The following is a 20091-nucleotide window of genomic DNA, read 5'->3' on the forward strand; positions in this document are numbered from 1 at the left end:
TCAGTCATATTAAATTAGATTTTAGTAAAAATAATATAAAAATGGGTAATTTATAAAATATATTAAACATTACCCACTTATTCCATTATTATACACTTCTGTTAATATGTATGACATATTATGTAATACATAATAAATATTACTTTATAATAATATTTATAAGATATACTCACATTCATACACACCGTATTCATATAATATTTCATTTTTATATCACATGTATTTTAGGTGTATATTATGTGTATACATTTGTATGATTATTATATGTGAGTGAGGTGATGTGAGGTGGGAAGTAGGTGTATATACGAGTGCGTATCAACCTCTGTCCATGGTGCTGGAGTTAATTCAGTGTGACGCTTGCAATATAATCCAATCAGATCTGATTCGAGCAAATTACACAAAACTATGGTTTCGTAGATAAATTTTGTTCTGCGTAAGAGTGCCATGTATTATGTTTGAGACAGTAATGAGCAGATAAGTGCGGTCAAGGTGTCGTCGGCACTGCAGCATCCGCTCTGCGGCTGATCGCTGCTGCTGCTGCTCACAGTCCCGCAGACAAAGTCATGGAGGGAGGGAAGTTGTGAGGCTGAGAAGTGGGTCTACATCCCTACGAAACAGGCAAATTAGAAACAATGGCGGAGGCTAATCCACTCAGAGGACTGCCCCGGATCCAGAGGGCTGCGGTAAGATGGATTCTTCTCTGTTTTGGACCGGGTTTATGCTGCAGAACTGACAAACGCTAATGCAGGGCGGCGGGTGGGAGTCTTTTTTGCTTTAGATGAATGAGAAACTATAAACAAGACTATAAACGCGCGCGTTTGTAATACTAACTATTAGTTAGGATCGGGATAATTATTGCAGTCAGCAGTGGTGCATTTTACATTTGATTACAGGCATGTGCGATGATCGGTTTTTGAAACAGCCGACCACTTCGCTTGTAACCCCGTGTATGGATTATGACTAACGCAATAATAATAGACTAAATAATTATTTTGGCTGTGCATCTGTGTTTTATTACTAGTCATTACACATATGCACCACAAAGGTATTTTTTAACCCCTGATGATGAAGTAAACTGCAGGACTACAGATTATGGCAGGAAAGTGTGAGTGTCGCTGATGAGGTCTACTGATCATACCTCAATCAAAAAGGGAGAAGACAGACAGCTTACACTGACTTCTCAGCATTAGCAGTTAAACAGAGTCAGCCTTGGATTTCATTGGACATTGATTGTCTTTAAAGGTCTGAAAAAGTACATAGTAACTGCTAGTTAGATTGAATTTCCTGCTTGAATCAGCAAGAAAGGTGTTACAAGAGGTGTTAGCTTCACATTTGAGTATTTTGAGTATATTGAGTATATTTTGAGTATATTGAGTATTATAAGGTTAAAAACATTTTAATTGTACTTCGGGTTCTGTCTTTGATGTTTCATCTGTTTACTTAACTATACTTTAAAATTGTACATTTATGGACATCTGTGAACACATTAGAAGTAGGAGGATGATATACAAGCAGCCACCCTGCTGTTTCTGATTAAACTGTTATGATTTTATTACTCTTTAAATCATCCTTATTTATGTGATTGGATGGTTGAATGTGTCCATAAGGATTATAATATCTCATCTTCAGATGTCGTTCCCCGGACATCTGCACTTAGTTCTAGTGTTGAGACCCAAAACCCACCTGCAGACCACTGGAACAGACCTCGGTTTCCGCTTCAGTCAGGATGACTTTGCTCTCAAGATGCCGGTAAGAGCTGACGAGATTCCTTTGTGGTGTAAAAACAATGAGTTATTTATGATGTAGTCATTAGATGCATAACTGATGTCTTGAGAAGTAAAACAAACACCAAATTGTATAATAGTCATTAATTTGAATGCCCTCTAATTATGCGAGACAACATTTGATATTTAAATCTATTTCTTTTAAACTTTATTTATCCATAATAAGGCCATTAAAGGAATAGTTCACCCCAAAAAATGAAAAGTGCTAAAAATTTACTAACCCCTAGGCCATCCAAGATGTTTCTTTATTGGAACAGATTTGAAGGATTATAATTTTCATCACTAACTCACCAATGGATCCTCTCCAGCAAATGGGTGCCATCAGAATGAGAGTCCAAAAAGATGAGAAAAACATGGATGGAACAATAGATTTTGGCCATAAGTGATAGTTTAAGGTTAAACACCTTGATGAATTTGTTTCTTACAAACATGCAGCTTTTCACTTCACAAGACATTAATTGATGGACTGGAGTTGTGTAAATTATTTGTGGATTATTGTGATATCAGCATCTCATCAGCTGTTTGAACTCATTCTGACGGCACCCACTCACTGAAGAGGATCCACTGGTGAGCAAGTGATGTAATGCTAAATTTCTCCAAATCTGTATTGATGAAGAAACAAACCCATCTATATCTTAGATGATCTGAGTGTGAGTACATTTTCAGCAATTTTACATTTTTTGTGCACTATTCCTTTAAGGCCATTTCACCTCTAAAAGGTTAGCCTGCTTAACGAATGGACTCTTAATCTTATTTAACACAATTTTCATTAAATATACCATGCTAAATTAATTCCTTGCTTCTTTTCTTCCTTTATTCAGATGGTAATGCTGAGCTCCCTGACAGACCTGCTTCGCTTCATTGATGAAAATCAACTAAGCACTGAGTTTGACGATTCGCTGGAGGAATGCCATAGCGACTGGATCGTTCTGCAAACGGTAAGCATTCTGTTGCACACCTTAGCAGCACATTGATTTCATGCAGGGAAACAAGACATTTATAATGTAACAAAAAATGGCATTATATGCTTCACAAATTGAAATTAAATCACAAAATCACATTGTATGCTTCATTATTTAATAAGATAAGAGACACAAATCACTTACTAAATGATATCTGTTTACTTCCTATTCATTGTTTGTAATTTGCAAATCTAAATTCATGCAAGTCTGATTTTAGAAAAGGATGCTTTGACCTACAGTTGCAGCAAATGTTGAGTAATGCATATTTATTTCTGTGCTGCCCTCTCCAGGCCATAGAGAGTTTTGCAGTGACAGTGAAGGAGATTGCTCAATTACTGCAGATATTCGGCACAGAGCTGTCAGAGATCGAGCTGCCTGATGAAGCCAGCGGCATTGAGTACCTACTCAGATCACACACTGAGAAATACAGGCAGATGAAGGTATGGGGCTGATTCTGCAGTTGTGTATTTATTATGCACATAAACAGTGGGGCCTGACTTTTTTTTCTAATTTGATGTAATTTTATCTAATGCATTATATTATCAGCATAGCTTTTTTTAAATTGAAAAATAATATGAAATTTTACGGCATAATGTCGTTATAATTTAAATACATTTTGGCAGTTTTTAATCCTGAAACTCATTCCCAGGTTTAAATTAGATTTTGAATTCCATACTCTAAGAATTTTGGAACATTACAATTTTGGAAAATCTATTCAATATAAAACACAATAACTGGTAGAATGATTTTCACAACAGAATACTTTACCACTGATATGCCAATATCAGACAACTAAAATAATATGAAAGCATCCCAAGTTTCTCACACATTAAAAGAAGGCTATAATACTGTAAAAAAAATTATGAATACTTGTATGAATATATATAAATACCTAAGTGATATTTGAATTAGACATATGGTTTGAAAACTATTACAGGATGACATTACGTCAGTTATGAGGGAAGGACGTCAGCTTCTCTCAAACCTTGAGGCCTCAAAAGCTGTGGAAGGTGCTGCAGCAGAAGACAGGGACATCAGCCAAGACAAAGAAAGAGTGCAGAGGTACGTAGTCTATTACTCACCAGCAAAGTAAGTAAATCATTGTCATCAGCTCTTTTGGGTAGATTAATAACTCTCTATGGAATTTTTTATGTGATTCAAAATCATGCTGTATTTATTGCCTCTTTAATATTGTATCCTCCAGTATTGGGTTGGTTGGAATCCATTTAACTTCCACTGAAAATTGCAATCAACTTAATAGTCTAGATAGATTCTGTGTGTGGAAAAAGTCCCATCATGTTCCATTTGTTTCTTGCAGGCTCGTGGCACAGTTACGGGACATGGAAATGGCTTTTGATGACTTTTTTGAAAAGCACCACCTCAAGCTCCAGCAATACCTTCAACTACTCCAGTACGAGATGAGCTTCCATGAGGTACAGACTAGTGTTGGAGTACTAAAAGTAGCGATTGTACATTTAAAATACTGCTTTTCCAGCTTTTCTAGAAACATGCAACTTTTCCCCACATATTTGCGGACGGTACAGTGCAACATTGCTGTTTTCAATGTCACTACTGCGAATGGTACTTTGCGATCATCAGATAAAGTAAAAATATTCTCTGCTCTCTCGCTCTTAGTGCTACAAAGTCAGATTTATTTTAGTGTTTTGGTTTGTCTTTTATCTATGTGAAGCGTTGGAAAGCCAGAGAGTCAATCTAGTCTTAAGTGGTCTACCTTTTCATGTACAGCATTGTGAAGTCCTATTTATTGTAATGCATCGGTTTGTCCCAAACAGTTCATACTCTCACATGTAACCACCCAATTAATTCAAGTGAATCAATTTGTCTTTCAAGGGTCCTCATCTCTGTCATGCATGGCATTGAAAGGCACAAGTAATTTTACTGAATCAATGCACCATTGGAAAGTTCATTTGGATGATTCTTGTAAATGAACAGAAAAAAAAATCACAGATTTGAGTTGCTATGGCTTTTTAAGTGTTATGTTGATTACTACACCTTTGACTACATGATGACTCTACTCTCACTGTATATTAAGCATTTAATATAAACAATTTAAGGAAAAAACATTAAAACATTTTTTTTTGTAATTATACCAAAGTCCCATCTGTATTATTTTTTTTGTGAATGAATGCAATATTTATTTTAAATCCATCAGTGAACACAATTATTTGGTTTTGGTCTGTGCACAGATGGAAGCCACTCTGGAGAAACTCAGTGCACAGGAGAAAGCCATTGCATCAGTGGGGACAACAGTGGTCCAGACGGAGCAGCTGCTCATAGACCTCGAGATGCTGGAAACCACAGCAGAGGTTTAATACGTTAAAGCTTAAAATAATTGACCTTCTCTTTTTTACTATTAAACATACCTTTTTGAGCACATCACCAATATTGATTGATATTGAAGTTGATGGTAAGATCAGTTTGACCAGTCTTTTAACTTATACATTGATTAAAAGCCAAAAGTGCTATGTTGTTTTTGCAGGAAGAAATGGGCCGTGCTCAGATTATTATTCTGCATGGGCACCAGCTGGCAGCGAGTCATCACTACGCTCTTGCCCTAATAGTTCAGCGCTGCAATGAACTGAGGCATCACTCTGACACTCTCACTACAGCTCTACGTGCCAAACGGGCATCTCTCACGTGCATACGAGACCTGTTGTTGCGGTTGGAGGAGGTAATAACTATGCAAATGCAAGAAATATGTAATATATGCACTTTATGCAAAGCACATACAGACTCTGCATATCTGTGTATGGGCAGACTGTGCGTTGGTGTGATGAAGGGGCCTATCTGCTGGCTAACCAGCTGTTGGATAAGTTTCAGTCCAAAGAGGGGGCGCAGGCAGCCCTTCAGGACATTGAGAGACTGGTGGAGACGGCGCCCTCAGTGGTGTGGTCTAACCCGGACATTCTCAGTCTAGAGTTTGAGACAATACTCACACCACAGCTGCAGGTACGGTTATGGAATAAAGCACAAATACACCATTTGAGACAAGTAGTGAAAATGCATCTACTTGGCATTTTTCTAATTTAATACATTTTCATTACAAATTATAGTATCAGCATTACAATCTCAGAAAATGTAATTAAAATGTATTTTAGAATTTCTTTCTAAAAAATAACATGCATATAGAAAATAGGTAGGGTGAATTTACATTTCATACTCATTTGAATGACACCAAGCCAGTTTTTTAAAGTGGTCTCATACATTTGGACCCCATTTATACAGGTTTTGAGGATGTGCTCAATGAGCTTCATTAGTTCTATAGTTTAAATAATTTATCTAATTTTAAATTATATCATATCACAATTAAAAAAGAGATTTAAATGTGTAGCCCACCCAAAAAAAAAAATTCTGTCATCATGTACTCACCCTTACGGTGTTTCAAAACGGTATTGCTTTCTTTCTTCTGAAGAACAAAACAATTTCAGATTTTTTTCTTTTTTTGAAAATTCAGAATTGTGAGATAAAAAGTTGCAATTTATCCTGTGGCAGATAGATCTGACAGATCTGAGCTCTGAAGCAGCAATATTTTTTTTTTCACTGAGTATAGACACTGGAATGCATCAATGCCATCTCCCTCTTTTTCTACAGTAGGTCCTTACTCATTCTCTATCGATCAAGTGCCTATTTTAAGTTCACCCCGTTCCTTTCTTGTTAGTCTCAGATAGAAGCTGTCACAGAGAAGCTATCAACAGTGCAGGGAATGATCCAGAGCAGACAGGCCTGTCTGAGGAAACTGGCTGATATTCAGGTCAGACCCATCCAGCTAGTCGCTCCAAGGCCCGAGAACTCGCCACGCTGCAAATCCCCTGTATTCTCTCCAAAACACAGTATGTTTATCTATTTCAACCACATTCGCACATGACAAACTTACTGTTTCCATTTGTCTGAATGTTTCTTGTCTTTTTCAAAGGTTTTGACGTGAACTCCAGTTTAAGGTTTTCTTTTGATCTCACACTTCCTGGTAAAAGGGCCTCACGGAAAGGTCCCAGCACTAAAAAGGTTTGGCTGACCATCCTTGTTCATCTCAAAATCACACAAAGCGCACTTCGTCTACTCGTTGCTGACAGCTTTAGGAACTTTATTCCGGTTCTTGTAGATAGAGGTCATGCACGACTACGAGGAGAACCGTAGCTGTCTGTCTTACAGCCCAGAGGGAGTTGAGAACCCCGACCAGCACAAACGGTGAGCATTTACGCAATATCTTGACAAAAAAAGTATGTTCATGAATCACAAATTTCTTCTCAACCTCCTCTCTTTGTCTGTCTCTCACCAGTCTCTTTCCCGTTCTGTCCTCATATCTTTCTCCCCCTCTCTCCTCTGTTATCGCCCATGCATCCCTCGCTTCTGCAGCCACGTAATGAAGGAGCTGATTGAGACGGAGAGAATCTATGTGGATGAGCTGCTGTCTGTTTTGCTGGTAATGTCTTGACTGAATGACCTTGAAATAATTGGTCTGTGTTTTGTTTTCCCTCATCCCTTTTGCCTCGCAGTGGTAATATTGTAGATGACCTTTGGATGCACTCATTTTGAAATCACATCTTTCCTGTCACACTGTAGTTTATAGTGTCGCAGTGAGTCAGAGCCTGATCATGTAGTTACACACACATTTGACTCTGTTAATGTAATGTTTTCTGTACAACTATTAGTGGAGACTGCCAAATAAAAACAAAATAAACTGTGCTAGGTCTGATTTGGCACAGTGAGTAAAGACACAACATGACAAATGTATAATTAGAGCTATAATGTAATAGTTCTAAAAAAATGACTGCTCTGTGATGTTGTGACAGGGTTACAGGGCAGAGATGGATAACCCATCTCTCTCTAATATACTGCCATCTGTACTGCGAAACAAGAAAGAAGAGCTGTTCGGAAATCTGCCGGAGATCTATAAATTCCACAGCAGGTGAGAAATATACCCACATACATGGATGCATAAATACACATTCATGCTGATCCTGTCTTTGTTGTGCAGGATATTTGTGCAGGACCTCGAGAGCTGCTTAGAGACCCCAGAGAGAGTGGGAGCACGCTTTTTGGAACGGGTGAGCCATTCAAGACATTTATAATGATGCAAAAGATTTTCTATTTCAAAACAAATGCTGGTCAAGAATCCTGAAAAAATGTATCAAGGTTTACACAAAAATATTAAGCAGCACAACTGTGTTCAACATTGATGAAAATAAGAAATGTTTTAGACTGCAAACTCACATTCACAACTTATTTATTCTGCTGCTGTTCTGAAGATTCGGTTGTGACGGCATAGACAAGTAATAAAGGAACCACTTTTCTGGATACTTAATGCCCGTTAAGAGTTCTCTTGTAACGAATGTTTTTGCAGAAAGAAAATTTTCAGGTCTACGAGCGCTACTGCCAGAACAAACCTCGTTCAGATGCCCTCTGGAGGCAGTGTTCAGATTCAGCCTTCATCCAGGTATTGTTGTGGATATTTTTTTTATCACACAACCATACTTTAGCAATTGATAAACATGGTTACAATAAACAACACTAGCAGATATTTATTAGGATAGATAGTGATTAGTGTAATATTTTATATTCATTAAATGAGTTTTAGAGTGTTTATTTAGCTAACTTGAAGTTTTTTCTTATGTAGGAGTGCAAAAAGAAGCTGGATCATAAACTAGGTCTGGACACATATTTGCTGAAACCCGTTCAACGTTTAACCAAATACCAGCTTCTTCTGAAGGTGCTTAACTATGACAAAACAACCCCCCCCCCCCCTCCCCCCCACACACACACAGATGTCTAGTTTACTAAATTCTGTCTGTCTCTCTGACTAGGAACTACTAAAACACAGCTCAAACTCGCAGTATGCATCTGAACTGCAGGGGGCACTAAATGCCATGCTGGACCTTCTCAAGTCTGTCAATGACTCCATGCATCAAATTGCCATCACTGGTTATGAGGTGCGGCAAAGAAATGAGGAAGGATAGAGGAGGAATATTAAAGAAATAGTTCACCAAAAAATGAAAATTTGCTAAAAAAAAAAAAAAGTACTCACCCTCAGGCCATCCAATATGTAGTTGAGTTTGTTTCGTCATCAAAACAGATTTGGAGAAATTTACATCACAGTTTACATCAATTTTATATCACTTGCTCACCAATGGGTCCTCTGCAGTGAATGGGTGCCGTCAGAATGAGAGTCCAAACAGCTGATAAAAACATAACAAAAATCCCCAAGTAATCTACATTTCCAGTCAATCAGTTAATGTCTCGTCTCTTTAAATGTGGTCTGATGAAGAAACAAACTACATCTACATCTTGGATAGGCTGAGAACAATTTCAGCACATTTTCATTTTGGGTCAGCTGTTCATTAATGGTTGTATGATTATCGTGACTGACAGTTGACTGACAGTTCATTTCTCCATGTCCTCTGTATCAAGGGTGAATTGAGTGACCTGGGCCGCGTCCTTATGCAGGGGTCTTTCAATGTCTGGATCAACCATAGGAAAGGGCCAACGCGCATGAAAGACATGGCTCGCTTTAAACCAATGCAAAGGCATCTGTTCCTTCACGAAAGAGCTCTGCTTTTCTGCAAGAAGAGAGAGGAGAATGGAGAGGCACATGATCGGACAGCCTCTTACAGCTTCAAACACTGCCTGATGGTGAGTGAGAGATCAACGGATTTGCTATTTAAATAATACTTTTGAATGAACGTCAAAGTAGAAAGATGCTTTTTGCAGGCAGATTTTACAATTATGACATCCACCATGCAGCTAACCTGCCAACTTTGACCTGTTTTATACACTTAAGCAATTTTCGAGCATTTTGTGTTGCATAGATGCTGAAGTTAAGCACCTGTTTATTTATTCCAGTTCTATTTTAAGTATGCTCAAAGAGATTGAGGTTTTTATGAAAGGGGTTTTAGGATTAACTCAGATTCCATTGGCCATTAAAAAACCCACAAGGTTATTAAAATACTGCATTACTGAATTTCCAAGTGAAATCTTTGACCCCTCTGTTTCATTTGCAGATGAGTGCGGTTGGTATCACAGAAAACGTCAAAGGGGATGTAAAGAAGTTTGAAATTTGGTATAACGGAAAAGAGGAGGTGTATGTTGTTCAGGTGAGTCATTTTATCAAGGTTAAAACTCCACAGTATGCACCAGATAAAAAGTTACAAGTGCCTCTGTCATCACTTAATAACGCCTCCTCAATACCTCCTCGTTGATGGAGATATATCAAAAAATGCTTGTTCACAGTGAATGTTAATGTCAAGTCCTGAACATAAAATGTCAGTTTGTTTGCACAACTAAAAAATGAGTGCTTAAAAAAACACTTCAGAGGAACTAATTTGTAAGACATTGTGACCACACTGAAAATTCAGAATTCGAAATCTAATTTAAAACTGATAGTGATGGGTTCACTTAATTTTTTTTTTTTATACTAAAATTGTTTTGATAATAATATAACTTTTAATTAAAATAAAATAAAATAAATTACAAAAAAATCTAACATATTATATATAAACTATATATACATATATATTTTTTAATTACATCATATATAACTATATATTATACATATAAATGAGTTATATTAATAAAATATAATAAAACATCTAAAAATTAATTTTCTTACATAGTAAATATGAAAAGTATTATATAAGAAAATGTATTATTGAACAAGAAAAAAATGTATTTGTATTTTATAATTGTTTTATTTTGCAGGCTTCAACTGTAGATGTGAAGATTGCATGGCTCACTGAGATTAGAAAAATCCTCAACAATCAGCAAAAGATTGGCAAAGGTTTCCACGCTGTATTTCCATTTCTGTTAATATCAGTGTTGAATGTTTTAAATTAGGAATTGCTATGCCTTAAATAAATCTGTCATGTTTAGTGTGTCAAACTCTGTTTCACTTTCTCAGGTGATGCTCACCCAGATGGTGAGCAACCATTATCTCCACCCTTGGCTGACAGGTGATCCTTACTTCTATAGTACAGATGTAAAATGTATCAACATTCATATTTGCATATGGAAGGATATGAACAAAATTCAACAGAATTTGTCAAACAGTGTTACCTTATATAAATCACATACATAAAGACAGTATGCTTTGAGCCCATCAGCATGATGGATATAGTACTAATAAGTACCATTCTGGCATGAAAAACATTCTTAAACCACACATTCTTGCCATTTCTGAAACCTACTTAATAGAAAAATCTGAGCTTTGGAGAATCAAATATAAAATGCTACATGCAGAAAATGACTGTCTAATAAATACTAAGAACTATTTTCAAACATCTTGCTTTTTAAACATTTAGTGAAGTATTTTATCCTAATTGGACATTTAAATCTATTTTAAATCTAATTTAAGTCATGGGATAATTAATCTGCTAGTATGCAAATCTGTGATTATTTTGATGTGATTTTTAGGATTATTTATGTGATGGATGTTAGGCTACTTTTTTTTTTAACTATATACTTCACCCTAAATTAATAGAATGTATTAAAGATACAAATATAATTTTATAAAAAAAATAATAATAACAGTGAAATTTATAATTACATTTGGGAAGTCATTTGAAGCATATAGTACTTTATATTTGTACAACATTCAAAACTATTTATTTGAATGTTGTTGTTCAATGGAACAGGACTGGGGTCAATGTCATGTCAACTCTACTAATTTTGTTTCAATGAAATTCAATTTACTGCCTGAAAATTACACTCACATCATTAATATTGAGTTTATTTGCCATCTTACTCTATTGACCGCAGTCCGGTTTCAGAATATCCTGTTTGTTATGACGTTTGATGGATGTTTGTGTTTTTGCCCTGTGTTCCTTTGACACCGTTGTTTCCGTTCGTCGGTTCCTCGGTTCATCGGTTGGTGGGTCAGTGTGAGGCATATGTCCGTATGCATGCCCTGGACGTCCACACAGATCACTGGCTGCTCAGGTTGTTTTGATGTCCTTCCTCACAGCAAGCTCCAGGGGGCATCCGTCAGCTCGGAGGAGGCCGACTCAGGCCGCGTGAGTCCGGTTCTGACAGACCCAGTCATCATTTCTCCACGTCCTCGCCACCACAACCGGCACAGTGAGTCAGAGGCCATGCAAAGGCTATTTTCACTGGCATTTAGTCTAGTTGATAGGAGCAGGAAAATGTACTATGCTGTCGAACATAATGGGTGTTTGAAATGGGATTTTTTAATATGTAATATGTAAATTGTGGCACATTTATTTGCATGAAATTGAATCACGTAATGGCAATGCCTGAATTTACAACCCGTTCGGGGAGAATGTCATTATGGTTCGGTTGGTTGTGGGTTGCAGGCTGGCCAGGGACATCTCAGTCAGTGGATATCTGTGAGGGTCTGGAGGATTGGACCACTGACCTTTCAAACATCTCAGACTCTGATGAAGAAGACAGTGTGCTGCTGGTGAGCTCGGACCTTTAGATATCACTAAGATTCCCAGTTATTTAGGGAAAACTTCATCAACAATGAAGGATTTTGTTTGTACAGAGTCTATATGATGGTTATGACCTTGTACTATGCTGGTTTGTTTGTTGTCTTTTAGGTTCCTGGAAGGTATAGAGCAATGGTGGACCATTTAAAGTGTGGCAAGGATGATGTAATCATCAAATGTGGTGATGTCATTCACGTGTTGCAGGAGAATGCCATGGGGCTTTGGTGAGTCATTTTTTATTTTTTGCTTATGCGCAAGCGAAGCAAAAAATATAAGACATGCTCCGATGTTAAAATTCTGGCCGATATTGATAAGACAGTTGATAACTATTACTATCATGTATAATGATGGATGGATGCTAAAAATTCAGCTTTGCAATCACAGGAATCAATTATATTTAAAAATATACTAAAATAGAAATAATGATATTAATATTGAAATTATATTTCATAACATTACTGTTTTTACAGTGTTTTTCATCAAATAAATGCAGCTTCTGTGAGCATTAGAAACGTCTTTCAAAAACATAAATAAAACTGACCAAGCTCCCTAAAAAATTGTGCCTCCCTTAAAAAAAATAAAAAAAATAAATATATATATATATAGTATTTTATTTATTTTTTTACAAAACATTAGCATGTTCTCGCCTACTTAGCCATCTGTTAAACTATAATTACTCCCTAAAATCTGGTTTCAAAATTCTAATGCAATTTAGCATTTTTTGTTTCTGGTATAGAACATTGAGTAATTACAAGAACATATTAATTTTGAATCACTAGTTACACAACAAGAATCACTCTAATTTTCAAGTTAATAATCAGTGTCACGCTATAATTCCCACAGGCATCTTAAGAATTTGACTCGTGGAGGTGAAGGAAAACTCCCTGTTGATACACTGCTGAGAATTCTGGGAGATGCAGGCAGAAGTCCCTCCATTAAATCAGGAGGGGGGCTTATGGTGAGTGAACTCTACATGTCTAATGATTTTATAAGAATACTGTATTCTAAAATGCAGCTTACATAAACATGTTGAATATTTTATTTTAAAGAGACAAACTGGATGTGTTTATTTGATCAGATCTGAACATACAGCACTGTGCTGCAATAGAAGCTTTTCTTTCTCTAAAGCACTCCGGTGTTGTCTCATAGGTACGGGAAATATAAACAGCAGGAAGCCCAGCAACACCTAAGTACATAAACCACATGTACACAAAGCTCACACCATGTGACAACCCTAAAGGCCATGTCTGTCATTCAGGACTGAGCCCAGTCACGCCAAACTGAAGCACACAAACAAACACCAAGTCAGGAAAACAGAGCTGCCTAGCTGAGAGAAAGTTTCCATCTGCCATCAGTGGGGATTTTGGATTATGCTGGATTTAAAGACAAAAAGGGATTCCTCTCTCTCCTCGAACAAGCCAATGACCACACCTACAACAATACAGTCTGGAAATAAAAAGAGCTTTTCAAAGCACTTTACACTGATCCACTTCATCCCTGGAAATTACCATCACCATGCTGTGCCATAACGTGATATAAAACATGTATTGTGTAGTTAGCACAGTATTTAAGTGTATATTAAAAACAGGAAGGTTTATGGCATAAATGTAAACAGTTATGTAAACTGGCTTGAGAGAATAGCAAAAAATGTTTTCTCTCCTCGGATAGGTACAGTGGTTGGACACTTGTTTTAAAAAGCCATTTTAGTGCTGGAATGGATACCAGTGCTACAAAGAATGAAAGATAAACTCAACATTAGTATCTAGTTTATGTGCCAAAACCTAACATTCCATTCCCAAACCTACCAGGTTGACAATACTTCCCCTTCTTTTATTACTCTGACTTTACTTTGACATCAGTATTTCTCCAAGAAATATTTCAGAGAAATATGTAAAAGAAATATTATTTCAGAGAGTATGTGAGGTGAAAACTTTACAAATCACTCACAAATCACTAGTCCGCAATGTGATTGCTTTATTGCTTCACAGTTATGCTTAAAAACATACTGCTCACATTCAGATGATCCATGTTTGTATTCATTCACTTTAAGTCAGTTCAAATATTGCTGTTCTGGACTACTTAGCAAATTTTCTTAGTTATCAAAGTGTTTTTGTAAAGGTTTACTGTAGAAACAGCATAATTCATTTTGATTTAAAAATCCTTTTTTTAGCACTTCCACCATATTTGGGTCCGTTTTTATCATTGAAATAAAACTTGGTGGTATACATCATTAGAACGTCCACTGTAAACTTGTTCATTCTAATAACTTTTTCTGTCACACTTCCTGCACTCACAATGTGCATTTAACTTTTATTAACCGCTTAGAAACCATTGAAGTGAATTTACATTAGCTAACCACATTAAAAAGAGAAATGAATAAATACAGTACCGTTTAAAAGTGTGGGGTCAGTAAGATTTTTACTAAGATTTTATTTTTTTTCTGAAAAGAAATGTATACTTTTATCCAGCAAAGCATTTAATTGATCAAAAGTGAAAGTAAAGGCATTAAGTATTTCTATTTCAAATAAATGCTGTTTAATGAACTTTCTATTCATCAAAGAATGCTGAATAAAATCATGGTGTCCACAAAACATAATATTTAGCAGCAGTTTTCAGCAATAAGGAATGTTTCTTGAGACCAAATCAGCATATTGGCATGATTTCTTTAGGATAATGTGACACTGAAAACAGGAGTAATGATTTCTGAAAAATCAGCATTGCCATCACAAGAATAACTTGCATAGTAAAAACAGCTATAAAAACGACCCCAAACTTTTGAAAAGTAGTGTACTTTTGCATGTCATTAGTTTAAAAGAGGGCTTGACAAGGGAGAAGAAAAGTGGATGCGGTCTGAATGGGTTTCATGTGTACTTCAGTTTGAAGTACACTTCTTAAAGCCATACACTTCTAGTGTATAATATTTTATACACTAGAAGTTACTATGATGAAAGTGACCTCATACTGCTTTGTGGTATATCATGTATGAAAATAATTTCACTAGATGTACAAGCACAAAGTGTAAGATGGAAAACTATATATTTTTTCTTGATTGTTACAGTATGTCTGTTGAATGATGACTAGTAAATATCATCTGTACAAAAATGTCTGTGAGCTCTAATTCATTCCAATATGCGTTTTTATGATACTTTTAAAACAAACCTGCACGAAGGCCTAACCTAATTCTAACGCTGTTGATCAGTATTTGACATATGTCCTGTTCTGATGCCAGTAACATTACTTATCCAGTACATATATCTGGAGATACGGGTGTAGATGCCATACTTTCCCTCCTTAGCGCACTCCTCACCCCAGCTGACGATACCCGTGAGGAACCATGTGTTGAAATAGCGGGTGGCATGGGGTCCTCCGCTGTCCCCCTGACAGGAATCCTTGCTTACTGTACTATAACCGGCACAGAACATAAAGCGGGAGATGGTGTCGGTGCTGCTGCCTTTGCACTCCGTCCGGTCCACGTAGGGGAGCTCTACTTTCTGAAGTGTTTTAGATTCTATGCCCCCGTACCGTAGCCTCCCCCAGCCACTCACCAGGGAGTTTTCTGCACTACTGAGCAAGTTCTCTGTGAAGGCTTTAGAGCCCAGGCAGATGGGCAGGGCGTAGTCAGAGAATTTGACGGGTCCCTTGAGCTTCAAAAGGGCGATGTCATGATTGTAAAGACTCTTTTGAGAGTTGTAACTTGGATGGATATGGTACTCCACTATGCCGTGGTCACTCTCTCTTCCCTCATTCTTTGACACATCATGTTCCCCTATAGAAATATAGCAACTCATTAATAATATGTGTGATATCACATCACATGTGCTTTGGAATACATAACTCTAGATTTTTAAGAAACAGTGAAATTAAAAATAAAATAATAAATTATATATACTGTACTATTCACAACTGCAGGAGTTTTTTTTTTATAACCAAATAGCAATAACAACCATGTGACAGTGTAGTTGGTTTCTCACCCACTCTGATGAAGAAAGATCCCGCCTTTCCTTCAACACAGTGGGCAGCTGTAATTACCCATTCTTTACTGAGGAGAGAGCCGCCACAAAATGTAATCTTATTCACCTTTTCCATAAAAACCACCTGCCAACATGACAATGAAAAAACAGTCTAAATTTCCCTCAAGAGTTCTGATATTGTATTTTTTTATTCTAATGTCCTCTTTACAAGGTTCTGTGGATTATTTGGACACACAATTCATCACTTCACCTACCTGCCATGGAATCTCCCCTGGTGTAGCTTCGTTTCCTCCTACAATACGATGTTCATTGTTTGTTGCATTTGTGATGGTGGGTCGAGTGGGAAAGAATGAGGTGATGTTTTTCAGTGTAGGTTGAAGTGTGCTAGTCCCGTTCACATCAGGAGGATCTGTAGGACTGGACTCTGTTGTATTGTGTTCTGTTGTATTGATGTGATTGAGAGAGTGACTTTGATTTCCATTCTCAGCACTGATAAGTGACCTTGAGTTAAGTGTTTCAGCAATATTCGCTCCAAGACGTCCACATGGGTACTGCCCTAAAACGTAAATGAAATTCCTTGAATGAAAATGGTATACAAAATATGCATATGGATGAAAGGATCACACTGCACAAAATAAGAACAGCTTTGAGCTATGAGATTGAAATACAGTGCACGTCCTGGCTTAATGCAGATAAATGGCATGTAATAAGTGGGAATAGGAATATAGTACCTGTAGGTTCACAAGTCTTGCCATCCAGAGCCAGTCTGTAACCCTCGGCACAGTCACACACTGCTCCATAAATTTTATCCAAAACGCAGAAGTGCATGCAGCCTCCATTATTTACATTACACTGTTTTGCCATTTCTGCACCAGAGCAACCCATGAAAGACGAAATAAGGTTTTAGTAGAGGAAGACTTTAAGAGTCACAAAAGCACACAAGGTTAAGAATTTCTTTTTGACAAAGTACTATTGCAGAGATATTTGGACACATAAAAAATAAATAAATCATAAAAGATTAGTTTATTATTTATTTGATATGAAATTACGATATTTATATTAATTTCATGATTGTTTTTATGATCTGTGTCTAAATATATACATGTTTGTGTGTCTTCATAAGCTTCATCTTTAAAAATATTAAATTCAGAATAAACATATAAAAATACACAATTCGAAATAAACTTAAATTTTAAACAAACCTAAAAACAACATATTTTGGCATATTTCTTAAAAAATTAGATGAACTAGAAGATATAATATTAAAACATTTGTTGTATATTTTCTTTACACAACATATTTTAATGTTTCACATAACAATTATTGACTTCCTGTGAGGATGCGAGGATCGTGGCTCTTACCCAACTCACAGTTCTTCCCACTAAAGCGGGGTGGACACCAGCAGGTGTATGTGTTCATACCATCCTCACATTTCCCTCCATTCTGACAGGGAGATGACTGACACTGGTCTCCATCTGAAAGGAGGAGAGGCCATAATCATGATATTATGAATATATCCTGCAATGTTTACATAAGGTAAAATTAACAGACACTTTATGGACAAATTAGAAAGTACAGAACCATACAAACAGATACAGAAAGGTTTATAATCAGTGTTCTAAATGACATATGTATCAGAAAGAACATTTATGCTCACCAATATAAGTGATCCAGAATTTCATCTGAAACAGAGATTGGAAAGTTTTTAAACTCGCAAACAGAGTCCTAAACATCTTGAGATAAACATGTGCTTATGTAACTCACGGTTTGTTCCTGGTCTTCAAAAACCTCTCTGGCCTCCTCTAGATCGCAGCGTTCTTCTAAACATTCCCTTTCCAAATTATCCTTCATCATCTCCTCAAGTCTACCTGTATTATAGCGTTTCTGTCTCTTCAGAAGAGACCCTGCCATATCCCTCGGCAGAAACACTGCAGCTACATGCACAAAAGAGATATGCTGAAAAATCACAAATGCCAAGGTCTGTTTCTAGGACACAGATAATGTAATTTGACAAGCATTGAAGATTTGGCAAGGGAATATTGTTTTACTTTGAAAGACTTTTTATGTTGATTTTGAACAGCTATTAAAGTCAAAGACTTACGTTCTTTCAGTTCCACCATGATAGGAACAATACGATGATTGATTTTTTTTGTTTTCTTTATGTTTTCTCACAACACAAACCATGAAAAGTCTTCTTGTTTAAACAGTTTCTCTCTGTACTAACTCTAATTTGTCTATGTTTTCACATTTCAAAAGACTGCACGTAACAAACAAATACTCTTTTATTATTAGAACAGATTTTACATTGACCAGCTCAAACTGAGAATTTTGACAATTCAGTGTTTTATTCTAAAAAAGTGTGTTAAAAGCAACGATTTCCAGGAACGTACATAAACTAGATAGGTTAAGACAGATGAATGTTAACTTACCTTCAGAAGAAAGCCAAGTTTCTAGCAGCAAACTGCATATCAAAATAATTGGATACATTTTCACCATTTTCTCTTTGATTATTTCCCTTCAGGCAGAAATCTTTCCCAACAGTCTAAATACCTTCATGTTCCGCTCCAAAGTTCAGGACATACGTGTTTGCCCTTCATACAAACAGATATCTCATCGGGTGGGTGTTTTTGTCTGCACCTGCAGTGTTTGTGGCTCTTTGCACTGCATTTTTATTCCATTTTTCATAGCTGATGCGACTGAAATAGTTTTATTTGATGTAATGTGTGGTTTCATGAGAAAAAATCCCGATGTTTGAATAATGCATTTTGTGCCGCTTCAGACTTCATAGCAGAGCAGTATGAATATGTGGATTATACAATTCTTGTGGATGATTTATACGTGCATGTCACTTCAGTCTTTTAATTGATTTCTGCTGAGTCAGAGAACTCGGTTCAGACTTGGGACCCAGCAAATATTGACAAGACTTGGCTGACTAATACTGCCCTCTTAACAAACATTCATGGCCACTAAACAAGTTAATGCTTTTAAAATTAAAGTTAAGAAACAACAAACACTGACATAATGTGCTAAGGGAACTGCTTTTTGGCAAACAACTACAGTCTTTGACAACCAAACCCAAAAAAGTCATTTTCCTCCTACCATCAGTTCTCCTTTAGTGATTCAAGGTGAATAAGCCAACATAAGTTTCCCAACAGAAACTATGTGAATTTTTGTTTGACAGTATCTAGTACTAAACATTTAAGGAACCGGACAGATCTAGTTTAAAAGTGTAGAATTTAAATATTTATATAGTGTTCATATCCGACAATATACTTGCTTCATCGTTTTTATATAACAAGAGTTGTGACTTCTCTGTGGCAGTCAAACAGGAAGTTTAAACTACATAATTAATGCTGCTCTTTGAGGGTGGAATGAACTGGAAATTGCAATGACATTCAGGGATTCAATTAGTCAACTACTGTATTTCAATGGCATTTCTATAGGGATTCATCTTGCTCAAACGAGTATTTTCATGCTTACCTCCTCAGGTGAACTCATTTCTCAGCAGAACACAATTGCAGCAGACGATAATTTGATACCTATGTAGTTAATATGGTTAGTAATTACCACCCTTTACGCAAAATGTAACAAACAACTATTTTTGCTAAATAGCCCAAGTCCCTTTATTCGATAGTCTTTGATATAGGCTTGCATAAATGAACTAACGAGTCCATAACCTGTTGGAATAATACAGGTATTTTTAGTTCAATCTTGGAATCATTGTTTGACAGATTGTCTTGCTTATTATTTTTTATATTTTAACTTACCTTTAGCTACTCTTTAAATGAAATGACCTTTACATGACCTTCATTTGCGGTAAGTTCAGCTAATGAATGACTTTGCGTAGATGTTCTACGTCATGTTTGTCAAGAGAGTTTCTGATGACGACTGAAGCATCAGCGTCACGTGGTGAAGT

At 36.5% G+C, this 20091-nt stretch overlaps 2 protein-coding genes across 2 annotated transcripts; one reads left to right on the forward strand and one right to left on the reverse strand.

Moving 5' to 3' along the window:
* Positions 1 to 632: 632 nt before the first annotated feature.
* LOC306864314 (proto-oncogene DBL-like) lies at positions 633 to 14942 on the forward strand (the record flags this gene model as incomplete). The annotated part of the gene is made up of 26 exons (XM_079408260.1): positions 633 to 683; positions 1630 to 1749; positions 2606 to 2722; positions 3037 to 3186; positions 3684 to 3808; positions 4065 to 4179; positions 4954 to 5073; positions 5247 to 5438; positions 5525 to 5716; positions 6426 to 6597; positions 6681 to 6769; positions 6867 to 6952; positions 7121 to 7187; positions 7558 to 7673; positions 7743 to 7812; positions 8109 to 8201; positions 8382 to 8474; positions 8569 to 8694; positions 9173 to 9394; positions 9763 to 9855; positions 10460 to 10538; positions 10659 to 10710; positions 11637 to 11833; positions 12070 to 12176; positions 12316 to 12428; positions 13048 to 14942. 26 exons carry the CDS (start codon positions 633 to 635, stop codon positions 13226 to 13228), a joined length of 3138 nt encoding a protein of 1045 aa, XP_079264386.1. The 3' UTR covers positions 13229 to 14942.
* LOC306864315 (coagulation factor IX-like) lies at positions 14159 to 18838 on the reverse strand. Its single transcript, XM_079408261.1, has 8 exons — positions 18605 to 18838; positions 17940 to 18109; positions 17833 to 17857; positions 17537 to 17650; positions 16907 to 17041; positions 16430 to 16731; positions 16176 to 16299; positions 14159 to 15970 (listed from the first exon to the last, which is right to left on the reverse strand). Exons 1-8 carry the CDS (start codon positions 18669 to 18671, stop codon positions 15387 to 15389), a joined length of 1521 nt encoding a protein of 506 aa, XP_079264387.1. The 5' UTR covers positions 18672 to 18838; the 3' UTR covers positions 14159 to 15386.
* Between the last annotated feature and the right edge of the window lie 1253 nt (positions 18839 to 20091).

Source organism: Barbus barbus (genome assembly GCF_936440315.1).
Source record: "Barbus barbus genome assembly, chromosome: 45".
Lineage (NCBI taxonomy): Eukaryota > Metazoa > Chordata > Actinopteri > Cypriniformes > Cyprinidae > Barbus > Barbus barbus.

Excerpts from the sequence above, each read along its gene's own strand:
- LOC306864315 (XM_079408261.1), bottom strand. The coding sequence starts at position 18,671 with ATGGTGAAAATGTATCCAATTATTTTGATATGCAGTTTGCTGCTAGAA. Across the intron at positions 17,651-17,832 it reads ATTCTGGATCACTTATATTG|ATGGAGACCAGTGTCAGTCA; the intron begins GTGAGCATAAAT and ends TCCTCCTTTCAG. Across the intron at positions 16,732-16,906 it reads CAAGACTTGTGAACCTACAG|GGCAGTACCCATGTGGACGT; the intron begins GTACTATATTCC and ends TTTACGTTTTAG.